The sequence below is a fragment of the Abrus precatorius genome, unplaced genomic scaffold (genome assembly GCF_003935025.1).
Source record: "Abrus precatorius isolate BTA unplaced genomic scaffold, Abrus_2018 Scaffold3, whole genome shotgun sequence".
NCBI classification, from domain to species: Eukaryota; Viridiplantae; Streptophyta; class Magnoliopsida; order Fabales; family Fabaceae; genus Abrus; species Abrus precatorius.
Window position 1 is genome coordinate 6,270,787 of NW_020874373.1, and position 12,678 is coordinate 6,283,464.

The window sequence follows — 12,678 nt, forward strand, 5'->3', positions numbered from 1 at the left end:
TTCATTTAATTTAATACTATTCAATTTAAAAACAGTATGCTATAATGTTTTGGTCGATTATATTCTTATATAATGATCAATTCTTTCTTTAAACTTGCTTTAACCTTGTGCAAATGCATGATATGTTGTTTCTATTTACTTTCAGGGTTTTATCTTTTTTTTTCCCAATTAAGTATCATTTTTATTTTACTCTAAACAACATAGATCCTTTGATTAACATATTTTTTAATTTTTTCTTTTCCAATTAATCCACTTCAATTTCATAGCTTGTCTTTTTTTTTTTGGGGGACCATACCCCCTCCCCTCGTTAGTTTTCAGCACGGCAGTGGAGTTTGATAATGGACCATCAGCTTAAAGAATTGGGCCCAAGCCCATACCATCGAAGACCACAAGTGCACAATTGTTTGGACCCTAAAAAAAGGGCACAACTATTTTTTTTCTTGGTCACTTATTACTACATCATATGCATGCTTCGATGAAATGCGTAATCTAGACCAAAAAAATAAAAAATAAAAATGCGTAATCAATACAGGGAATCAAACATGAAGTGAAATGGAATTTAATTAATTGCCTATAATACTCTGCATTCTACTCTTCTCTCTCAGTGAGGGCACAGTTGTGTTGAGTCATGAGGTTTCATTCTCTTGATTTTTGAATGTACGATAGCAGTTTTTCTGAATTGGGAGTGCGAAGAAGGAATCGAAATCGAAATCGAAATCGGATGGGTGCTCCGAAGAAAAGCGGCGCTAGGGTTTCAGTTTCAGAGGACCCCGACGAACTGGTGCGGGTTCCCTTGCAGGCCATTCTCTTGGCTGATAGTTTTACCACCAAGTTCAGACCTATCACGCTCGAACGCCCCAAAGTATATGTGATGAATTTCGTAACTTCAACTGCATTTACTATTTGTTTTTTTTTTTTCATTCGTTTTTTGTTTTCCTTTTTGTTGAAGGTGCTGTTGCCGCTGGTGAATGTTCCGATGATAAATTACACCTTGACCTGGCTCGAATCTGCTGGCGTCGAAGAGGTTTTTGTTTTCTGCTGTTCTCATTCCAAACAGGTCATTAACTATTTGGAGAAATCTGAGTGGTTCTCTCAACCAAATTTTACGGTATCAACTATTGAGTCACAGAATTCCGTGAGCGCCGGAGATGCTCTTCGCGTAATATACGAACGTAATGTGGTGTGTCTTCTATTCCATTCCGATTTCTATTTATGCAGGCACTTCTATGGATACAGTAGAGTAGGGACACTGTTATCAACATAGCTGTTCTTACTTCGAATTGTTTTATAGAAGAGGCATCTTTTACCGTGTAAAGAGGCCTCAAAGTGCCTCCTATTGTAGATTAAGTTATTGTAATTTTGCAGTTGGGATCGTTTTTATCATAAATCCATGTTAGTCTTCTAAAGCATGATAGTCCATTCTCATCTTATTGATTTATTTATTTTGGTTAGAAGCACAGATCTATTATGACATTTTCTGCGTGCTTTGTTTAGCAAAACTTCTGGATAAGCTTGCTAATAGAATTAGAAGTTATTGGTAAAACTGGCTGATGAATTAGTCAATAAGTGTAAAATGACATGTTTAATTACTTGGCTATAATTTGAAATTTGGTAACTACAATATTTTCAAATAAGTATCTCTTTTCATATTTTAATTTATTCAAATAATTTATCATCATAAAAATTAGAATAGTATTTTTAAATATTTTGATTAAATAGAATGGGACAACAGAAATGGATTTATATTACAATTTTGATAATCTTATATTATAAAGAAATAATATTTGATGAGAGTGAGAGAGACAGTGAGAGTGCTGAGGGTTTTCGAACATAAAAAGGATAACAAAGAAATCTGAAAAAAAGATAACGAGGATAAAAATGGGAAAAAGTCAATGCACTTGGAATGTAGTGTTTTTTGAAATACTATGAATTATGGAAATAAACTCCTTTACCAAATAGTTCTAATTTGGTCAAACAAACTTTTAAGCTAGTCGTGTAAGTTAGAAGATAGCTTATTGCCTTGCCAAATGCCAAACACGCTCTGAAAGGAAACTTTTAGAACCTTGAATGTCAGCTACTGCTAGTCCAAGTAATTGTTTTTAGGATCTACTGTTTTTTTAAATATAGTTTACTACTGGTTACAGATCATGCTCTCTTGTTCTGAATCATTCTGGCTTCTGGGACCAAGTTTTGAATAGTAAATCACTAATGTTTAGATTTTTTGATATATTGAAGATACATGGAGACTTTATCCTTATCAGTGGAGATACTGTAAGCAATATGTCGCTTACTCAGGCACTTCTAGAGCATAAAGAAAGGAGGAAAAAAGATAGTAATGCTGTGATGACTATGGTCATTAAACGGTCGAAACCTAATCCAGCTATCCATCAGTCTCGGCTTGGAACTGATGAACTTTTCATGGCAATTGATCCTAATACCAAGCAACTTTTATATTATGAGGATAGGGCAGACCATTCAAAAGGAATTCTACATCTTGATAAGTCATTGCTTGCTGATAATCCTTCCCTCTCTCTGCACCATGACAAGCAGGTTGAACCCTTATTTTCAGATATATCTGCTTTGCTTTCAATTTAACTTCTTGCTTAAATGAAATTGGTCGGCTGTGCTAATTTATAAAAAAGTCCATAACTTATTTCAGGACAAAATTAATATATTTAAATTAATGACCAATAAAAAATTTACTGTTAAGTGGCAGTTAATGAGTTCCAGTGAGGTTTACCTTATTACTGGGCTGTGCCAAGAAATGATCTATTGATTTAATCAAATGACATGTTAGCCATCTAAGTTAATTTTCAGTTGGTTAATGAACTTTTTATAGTTGTTATTATTGCTTTGCTAGTACTTTGTATTGCCATATCTCGGTGCCTTGAGACAGCCTTTGTTGATTTTTTTGAGCTCATTAGGTCAATTATATCTTTTCTGCAGGATTGCTACATTGACATCTGCTCACCAGAAGTCCTTAGCCTATTTACAGACAATTTTGACTACCAACATCTAAGGCGTCATTTTGTCAAGGGATTGCTTCTTGATGATGTAATTTCTCTTCCGCATAGTAAATTGAGAAACACTGTTATTTCAGTACTATGGTTTCTGTTATTCTCTTTCTGAGGTTCTTCCTTAAGTTCTTCATGAAAAGAAAATGTTATCTTTTGGTTTTGTTTTTTGAAGTGTTTTTACTGGAAGAAAATAATGAAATTTTATCTCCTATGGACCAGACATTCCTTCAGAGTACCATGTTATTGAGCATGTATAAAACACATGGTGTTTTTTGTATTGATCATGTGTCTGCATATGTTGGACCTTGAATCTAAACTACTTTCATACCAAATCATTTTTCATACAATTTCTGGACATGCGTTGGACATATGAATAAGTCTTATACTCTTATTCATTTCTTGTCTTCAAGTCATTTGGTATACAAGGTCATTTGCTTGTATATTCTATTGCTTATATTATCTAAATTTTAGCACCCTATATACACCACATCAGACTCAACCATATATTTCTTTCAGATAATGGGATACAAAATTTTTGTTCATGAAATCCACTCAGACTATGCTGCAAGGGTTGATAATTTCCGAAGCTACGACACTGTCAGCAAGGATATAATTCATAGATGGACGTATCCATTGGTGCCAGATGTAATGAATTTTGGCAACACAGCTACTAAACTTGAACGACAAGGAATGTATCGTGCTTCAGGTATGAATGAAATTTGTATTTTTGATTGGGCAGGCTGGTGACTTGTTTATCATGTTACATGATATTATGGTGTACTCATCTACTGGGCTTAGTTTCGATCAAATGATATGTTTGTATGTTTGCTTTATATACTTCATTCATTTCCTACAAGCTTGAGCTTTTGAGTGATTTTATTATCAATATCAAGTAATTATCATACTTAGGCCCTGACTTGTGGGCTGTTGGGTCAAAACTAGTTATTTCTAATTTAATCTTTTTTAATGAATTTAATGTATTCTGTTCTGATGACTTCTTTTTTCTCCTTCAGAAATATCAAAATCACAATCTGCTGTTATTGGCCCTTTCACTCTCATAGGATCAGGCACCAAAATTGGGAATAACTCTAAAATTTCAAATTCTGTTATTGGAGAAGGATGTAAAATTGGGTCAAACGTTATCATAGAGGGATGCTATATATGGGACAACATCACCATAGAAGATGGCTGTAAGCTCCAGCATGCAATTGTATGTGATGGGGTGACTATAAAGTCAGGTGCTATTCTGGAACCAGGTGCTATTTTGTCTTTCAAGGTTTGTATCCTTGTTCTATCTATTCCATGTCAGTAGATATTGTTTCTTCCTTCTTGTTTCTCATTTGTTTGGACTTGCTTAAAGTTATTTATGCTTCACTGGGATAGTTATGTTCTCATTAAATCAAACTGTCAAAATCTTTCAAACTAATGGCTTTATTTGATGTACCAAAAATTGTTGGTTCAAGTAGCAAGGAACTTGGTTTCTCTTGAGCAAAGTCTTGGATTCAAGTTTTGTGAATGAAGAAAATAGGTGTAAGGAGAGTTTTGCCCCCGAAAAATGGGTCTGCCTAACTTGGAATACTAAGGCCCAAAGTGGCTTTCTGAAACACAGGGTTTCAGACCAAAATAAAGGCATTACTGTATTCTCGAGAATAATTGAGCTCTGAATTTTTTGGTTTTGCTTGTAATATTATAATTTAAAATGTTAAGAAACTTGAGTCTCACTCCTAAAAGTTAGCTCATATGAGAAGGACTGTCCTAGCCCTTATAAACAGTATTCTAACTCTATTTTTAATCAATGTGAGACATCTTAACACACTTTCCTCATGCCCAGAATTAGACATTTGGTGCGTGAAATTTGTAGGACTGGACATTTGCACGGGTGGACCCAATAAGATTGGATATCTGTCCATGGGCAGCACAACATTCAAACTGAATAGGCTCTAATATTATGTTAAAAAATTTGGGCTTAACTCACTCCCAAAAGCTAGCTCATAAGAGGAGGATTGCCGTAGCCCTTATAAGGAGTATTCTGGCTTGGCTCTATTCTTAACCAATATGAGACATCTTAACATATAATATTAATTATTTTTCTATAATGTTTCTTCATATGCTGTATAGATAACAATCTAACAATTTATTTTCACTTTCTTGACCCTAAGTTAGCTAATTAAATGTTTGAAATTCACTTTGATTCTTGTTTATTTAAGTATTTTCTCTAATCACTGCATAATGGAAATATAGAGACTTCATCTTTTGTCAATGATTTATTATGCATAAAACTTCTGATGCCTCCAGGAATTTCATGTTTCCAGGTTGTAGTTGGGCCAGAGTTTCTTGTTCCTCAATATTCAAAAGTATCTCTCTTACCGCAGCCAATCGAAGAAGATAGTGATGAGGAGCTTGAATACGCAGATAGTACCAGTGGTAATACTGAATTTTTGTAAAACTTCAACTTTACCCTGGAGATATAATGCGGATTCTTTATCCTTGTATTATTTAATTTAACAAATAACTTTGAAAAATGTGATGTTGAGTTGGTAGCATATGAAATATTGCCTGGAGTTTGCAAAACCAGAGAGACAAATTTTTAGGTTTTAAGAGCAAAACTATGGCTGCTGATAGTTTCATTTGATATAATTCAATTTGTTGTTTTTAATAATTCAAACAGGTATTTTGAGCTTGGTTATCTATTAAAGTTAAAACATGAGTAGATTTATTTGATTCCAATACTGTTGAAAAGAAAATTCTTGTGTTGCATTATAGTTTACTGAATATTTACTATAAATAACTTTTGGGTTGGACCGTGTTTCTTTTATATCTAACTAAGGATTTCTTTCTCGTAAATTTGAATTGAATTTCTTGGTTTAATAGGCCAGTATTTTCAGATAGTACAGCAACAGGCAAAACCTTTACTCACTACAACCAGTGGTATTAGCTTTTGTTGAAAACTAAATAAAGATGCCATTTAGATCTAACTCTAAATATTTTTTTAATGGTTTCAGACTTTCAGTCACTTTTTATTGGTACTCTTCATAATGATTGGGGGGAGGGGGAAGTATTGCAGAAGGACTGCAACTTTATTATTGTAACGAATTAAGAACTTTAACTTTGAATTGAAAAAACGAGGAGACACATACAGTGTGTTTTGTTCATATTATTTTTCTTTTATAAAGGAAGATAACTTTGTTTTCTCATTATTTTATTCATTAAAATACATTATAATAATGTTGAGGTCCTTAATTGGTAAGAATGAAAGTTCAGTCTCATAATTAATTTACCAAAAATAGTTTTAGGTCCTCAAGGAATACTTGTATCAATTATTGGGTTATCCTCCATTTGATCAACTGTTCTAACTGAAACTTATATATCTAGTTAAATTATAAACACTTTTTTTTGCTTTATGCTGTGTACTGATTGATAGAATAAATGCATGTGTTACCGTTTTTGTGTATGCAGCCATCAACAGCAAAGTGGATAAGCCAAATGCAGAGATTGCTTCCCAAGTATCGGAGACTCACTATAGTCCTGCATCAGAGGTTAGTTCCATTTAGCTCAGGCTTGTCATCATTATTTGAGTATGTCTTACTTATTTGTGGTATATCACGAAGATTAAGCTTAGCTGCATTTTTTATTAAATTAAATTACTAGATTTTGGAACAACTATTAAAATATAAACAAGGATGATAAATAATTGCCACTAAATTATTTTTCTTTTTCTTTTTAAAATTACTATTGCTTTACCTGTTTAATAATGTGCAACAGTTCTACAATAAATTGGAAAATTTTATTGAAACATGTTGTTTCTATCATCGTTACAATATTGCCAGCAAGCACCTCCGTCATTGCTTCTCTTCCAGTAGACACTGTAGCTAATGCAATGGTGCAACTTTGTACGTGAGCCCACTTCCCTGACCGGCATGCCATTTTCTCACTGCACTGACGTGATTGCCTTATAGTAGCTCCCTGTAGGGGCCTCACTTCCTCCAAGCTGATTTTGTTGGGTGTCCACTGTCCAAACCCTCCAAATATCTTGTTTAGCTTTTCCTTTTGGGCTTAAGTCTCATTTTGTAGCAAAAACATTATACACGTTTAAACCAATTAATTCATGAGGGTTCACAGCAACACATGAAACTTGATTTGTTAATTAGAGTTTGAAGTGTTCTGACATGGTTACAACCTACCACTTTTTATTTTTTATTTTTTCTATTGTGTGTCTCTACTTACCAACCTGGACCAGCCTCTGTTGGCCCATTTATTTTTGTCTTGGTTATTGATGCCTGTGTGTTATCTGTTCACTTCCAAATTTTATTGTTGTCATATTGTTTTTAAAATTTGATATTTAATCTAATTATTATTACTAAATGATTTTGAGACTGAAATTTCTATTTCTAGCAACCAAGTTGGAATGTTAATTTAGATTAAATTTGGATGGGCATTGTGATTTGTTCAACTGCATGCAATTTTTTTTTTAATTGTAATCTGTGTTCTGTTTCTGTTTTTCTTTTGTTAACTTTACTGGTGATAAAGAGAGGGAGGGTGACTAATTTATGACTGTTGCAAGTTGCACATAAACTAAAAAGTCTGTGGGATAGGAGCAACTCTACCTAATGTTTGGCTGGGATGCCACTATTAAGCTTGACTCACTCCCAAAAGCTAGCTTGGAAGAAGAGGATTACTCAAGTCCTTATAAGGAGTATTTTGACTCTATTTTTAGCTAACGTGGGACATCTTAACATCCACCATAAACTAAAAAAGAGTCCTTAGAAGGAGTATTTTGAGTCTATTTTTAGCTAACGTGGGACATCTTAACACCCACTATAAACTAAAAAGGATGCCTGACATGAAAAGTGGAAAAAACAGTGATGGAGAGAAAAGTTGCAAACTTTATGTTAAAAGTTATAAATTTATGAATCTGAAAAGAGACACCTGTAACTTGTTCATGAGTTTGTAAATATCTAATTTCCCTTTTAATATATGAATATGATTTTGTAACTCATAATAAAAACTGTCACTTCTTTGACCTCACATCCTTTTCGTAAGTTTGTAACTTATTGATAACTTTTATCCTGCGTTGGCAAATACTCTGAGTTGATAGTCTTTCCATCTGAGTAAACTCTTTTCTATCCAGGTTGACTGTATTTCAGTCTAGGTCAATTCTTTCTGTCTTTTTTTTTTTCAGTTGGGTTGATGGCCTTTCTGTCTTGGTCAATAGTCGTTTCATTTTTCAATAAAATGTAAAATTAATTGGAAAATTTTCTCTTGCTGTCACTTCCTTACCAGCTTTTGACTCTCTTTTTACTCTACTTGCAATAACAAAATAAGTGGCTTATATTGATTACAAAAAAATGCCATATCATACTACCTTTTTTTGGAGGTACTACAAAAATGAGGAATTTATTGTTTCTCATTACACTTTATTTTATTGATCAGCTAGGTGTTGGCAGTGTTGGTCATGTTTGGTCACCATGTGAAGGAGGCCATGAAGAAGAGTGGAGGCATTCAGTGGCACGTATTCCTGCTGATAAAATTCTGGAGGCAATGCAATCTATGGAAGATGAACTGGAGTTGAATCACGATGGCAGTTTACTTCCCCCTTCTGGTGAGCTGAAACCTAATTCTAATGATTCAGATGATGATGATCATGACGATTCTAGAGATGACTCTTATTACTTTGAGAAAGAGGTGAGTCTTTTGACCTGTAAACTTGTCTCAGATGCATTTTGTGGATATCAGATTTTTAAGTAGTCATTATTTGCAGGTTGAAGCAACTTTTCTCAGGGCTGTGCATGAAAACATACAAGAAAGCCATTTGATATTAGAAGTTAACTCTCTGAAGTAAGTGTGTGTGTGTGGTCTCGTTAAAATTTCACACGATTTTGTCGTGAAAAATTGTATTCCTGTCTCCATTAATGGACATTAAGGGTGAGTTTGGGTAAACAACTTAGCACTTATTCAATAAGCTTATGGCATGAGAGTTTATGTCAGAAGCTTAACCATGAAACCTACTGAAATATATATAGCTTGTCCATGAAGTTTAATCAGTTGTTTTGTGCTGTTCATTGAGAAATTGGTAATGGAGGAGGCAGACACTGATTGGTGCAATTTCTTGAATTATATGTAAAGGCTGAGGGGAGGAACCAAATAAAGACTCATTGTTTTGCATTATCATTGAAAAGAGAAGGAATTGTGCTTTTTAAGACCATTCAACTTCTAAATGCTCTTTTGTAAACATGTTAAAGAATTGCCACTCTGTTTTGTTTAGAAGGTATATCTCCGTGGGGTGTTTGTTGAACTATAGTCATTCTACAATTTTGTGCCTATGCTTTGATTGTTTTATAAGATGACACTTTCATTGGGCATTGATTAATGGAAAGAATGACTTTATTTATGTGGTAGGTTGTCATACAATAAGCTAACTGCTGATTGTGCTGGAGCTGTATTTTATGCCATGATGAAGCATGCTTTAGACAGACCCCATAGTTCATCTGGTAAGCTTCTCCCTTCTCTCTATTGTTACTTGATCTTTTTAGTTTTTTCCATTTGTTTCTTTATATGGCATTCCTTTCTTATTTAATTAAAATAATTTCTAGAATCTAGTTGAGTTTGAACATAGAAAACATGGCATCTTGACTATGTCAGAGAGACCAATTAATTACAGAATACAGAATGATTGGGATAAATGAATCAATTGGAGCCTCTATTGAGAAAAGGTAGTCAAACTGATTGTGTATTCAATAGGGTGGAGGAAGACTTAAGAAAATACCAGGAGAAATCATTGAAAAACAATTTACTCTTTTAGTTTCATGAAATTTCTGTTTTTTGGAAGAGTCTGATGGTGTTGGCTGATTTTACTTTTTACTACTGATTGACTTTGTTACTCATTGTTATTTGTTTTTCTGTGTGTGTGTTTGTCTTTTGTATTCTTAATTGTAGCTTACCAATTTTATCATTGTTTGGGATGAATATTTTTCAGATGGCTTGCTTCAAAATGTTCAGGCTGTATTTACAAAATGGAAAAAGGTTCTTACATCCTATCTAACTGACATAGACGAGCAGGTGCGTCAACCAATTCTTTCCCCTTTACTTGTTTATGTTATACATGTTTGCTTGTGTGGCAATGTTATTTACCAATTATCTGGTATTTTCTTTATATTTTTCTAAAGCATTCTGGCAAATGTACTGTTTTGTCTCATGATTTTATCATCACTAGGCTTCAGGCAAAGACGAATACAAAATCACAATCAAACATGCAATGCTTTCTTTTGTTCTGCATGTTGGTTGGACTATAGTGCCGTTGCCTTGTTCTCATAGTTATTAAATATCTATGTTGGCATGCATGGTGTTTTTTGGAGTATGTAAACCATTAGTTCTTTCTGCTGAAATGAGGATTTCTCTGGCAGTATCAATAAAAATCACTTCTGAATTCTCTGCTGACCATTCTTTGACCTTGTCAATATTTCATCATGATAGTTAATTGTGGTGGTCTTTAAAAACGTTACGTATTGGGTAAAGAAAAGGAAGAAAGATCTTTTGATCATGCAAAACATCGTAGCAGCACTTCATTAGTTTAATGAACTTTTGAGTTGTTATAAAAGATCTTTATTTTTAATTTTTTTTTTGTGAATCATCTAATGTTGTCAATAATATAATTTTGCTCAAACACAGTGGTGATTTACTTCATACTCAATTTCCATTACTTTGCGGTCTTCCCTCTGCTCATCTGTCTTCAAATTTTCACTCCAGATTGAAGTAATACTTAAATTTGAAGAGATGTGTTTGGAATCTGCTAAGGATTTTGCTCCATTGTTCACAAAGGTATGCTTATCTTCTGCAAGTTAGATTGATTGATATGCCTTCCTTCTGTTTGTATGAACATTTGTAAATTGAACTATATATGTCGCTGCATATCTTTCATAGCTATCAAATGGATTTTTATATCTTTCATAAGTTTGGCTTGTTATCATGTGGGTCGTTTAATGCCCATAAGATAGAAAACCTATAACGACAGACTCAACTTTAAAATGAATCCCAATTTATGCATTACTATTCTATCTAAATTTAGTCAATTAACAATGTTACGAACTGAATTTAGCACGAAAGGTCCGTACAAGTGCCCATGCTCTCATCATTGTGTATCTAAGTCTGTCGGTGGCATCAAAGTACTTCTGTGATATTGAGATATGGACCTTTTTTACTGTAGAATTTCCCTGCTGCTCATATTCTTCTTCCTTGTAACAACGGTTTGCTGTTTCACATTCTCACGCAACATTTGGCTTTTCCCTCTTGTTATGGCTTATTAATTGCTTTCAGATATTGCACTACTTCTATAATGAAGATATTGTAGAAGAAGATGCGATTTTGAGCTGGGAAGATGAGAAAAAAGAAGCCGATGAAACAGATAAAGTTTTTGTTAAGCAGGCCGAAAGATTAATTCAAGTGAGTATCATTATCTATTTTTTCACACTTTTGAAACATGGTTGTGCTACTTGCTTTTTCACAGGTATCCTATGAGGTGCATTACTTTCTTATGTAAACCATTTATCATTTCTTGTTGTAGTGGTTAAAAGAGGCATCGGAAGAAGAAGATGATGACTAGTAAGAATAGATAGGATTTTGCTATTCTGGATATATTCTATATCTTTTGCAAGTTGCTGTCATCTCAGCAACATAAAAGGGACTTTAGTGCCTTTATCTGCCCCGTAATTCAAGTGGGGAGTTATTTTGACATGTTTCTGTGCATACGATGTGGAAGAATTTAATCTGCGGAGAATTTGAAAGCTTTAGAAGAACCCAGCTCTCTGGTTCCGAGTTTGTTACATCGTGTGATCCCTTACCTGTCAATTTTATCCACTCAGCACTGCAGGTGAAGTGGTATGAGTTTCTTAAATTAGTCCTTTGATTCCTTGATTAGTGTTCAACTCTGGCTTTCGAAATGCTTAGGCGAACTATAGTGATTATTATTAGGTTAAAAGGAAAAAACTCCTCCAATTTTGGATCATGTATGATTTAATAATGCCTATATGGCCCGGCTTAATATATATATATATATGCTTGAAAAGTATTGGACATCATTATTCCTCGTCTTGAAAATCTAATCCCAATCTTTATTCAACGTTAAGTGAGTAATTTTCTGGTTACAAATCCTATTTATAGCATTATTCGATTCACTGGTAAAACAATCTTGTGTATAACTTACTTTACACAGCTGGAATGTGATACGATGACGTGCCTGATGTCAGCATGTTGATACGATTTCGAAAAACCTTTGACTAGTGACTGAATACATTAACAAGTTTTTTTGTACACTATATAAATATATTAAGTTAAAATATATCTTTAAGTAAAAAATAAAGATATACCATTAGTTTTAAGGTTAATAGATATGAAATTTTAAAAAGTGAATATTATAATTGTTAACAAAATGTTTTATATTTAATTAGATTAAATTAAATGAAATTTTTATAACTAAAATTTATGAAAAATTTAAATTGAATATTAAGTCCAGGATATTTACATGTTATAATGAAGAATAAAATTGCTCAATTATTTTTCTTTAATATAGTTTTCAATTTTCTTTTGAAAATTAGAATTTACGTTTTATATAGAGGTAGATTACCACAATAATTCTTTAAATTTTGGAATCAAGTTAGTCTTCAAAAGA

General features: G+C 33.3%; 1 protein-coding gene across 9 annotated transcripts; it reads left to right on the top strand.

The window, feature by feature from the left end:
- The first annotated feature begins 486 nt into the window (after positions 1-486).
- Positions 487-12,126, top strand: LOC113860692 (translation initiation factor eIF-2B subunit epsilon). Of its 9 annotated transcripts, XM_027493178.1 has the most exons (16): positions 610-862; positions 950-1,184; positions 1,988-1,995; positions 2,236-2,550; positions 2,947-3,054; positions 3,534-3,723; positions 4,031-4,293; positions 5,330-5,441; positions 6,474-6,553; positions 8,448-8,699; positions 8,776-8,852; positions 9,414-9,505; positions 9,991-10,073; positions 10,761-10,832; positions 11,328-11,453; positions 11,575-12,084. In XM_027493178.1, exons 1-16 carry the CDS (start codon positions 656-658, stop codon positions 11,611-11,613), a joined length of 2,259 nt encoding a protein of 752 aa, XP_027348979.1. In that variant the 5' UTR covers positions 610-655; the 3' UTR covers positions 11,614-12,084. The 9 variants fall into 9 exon arrangements, 3 of the variants coding, with proteins under 3 accessions (XP_027348978.1, XP_027348979.1, XP_027348980.1); XM_027493177.1 differs by lacking the exon at positions 1,988-1,995 and having other exon boundaries at positions 487-862; positions 950-1,180; positions 11,575-12,087; XR_003504017.1 differs by lacking the exon at positions 1,988-1,995 and having other exon boundaries at positions 539-862; positions 950-1,180; positions 10,683-10,832; positions 11,575-12,126.
- Positions 12,127-12,678: the final 552 nt, after the last annotated feature.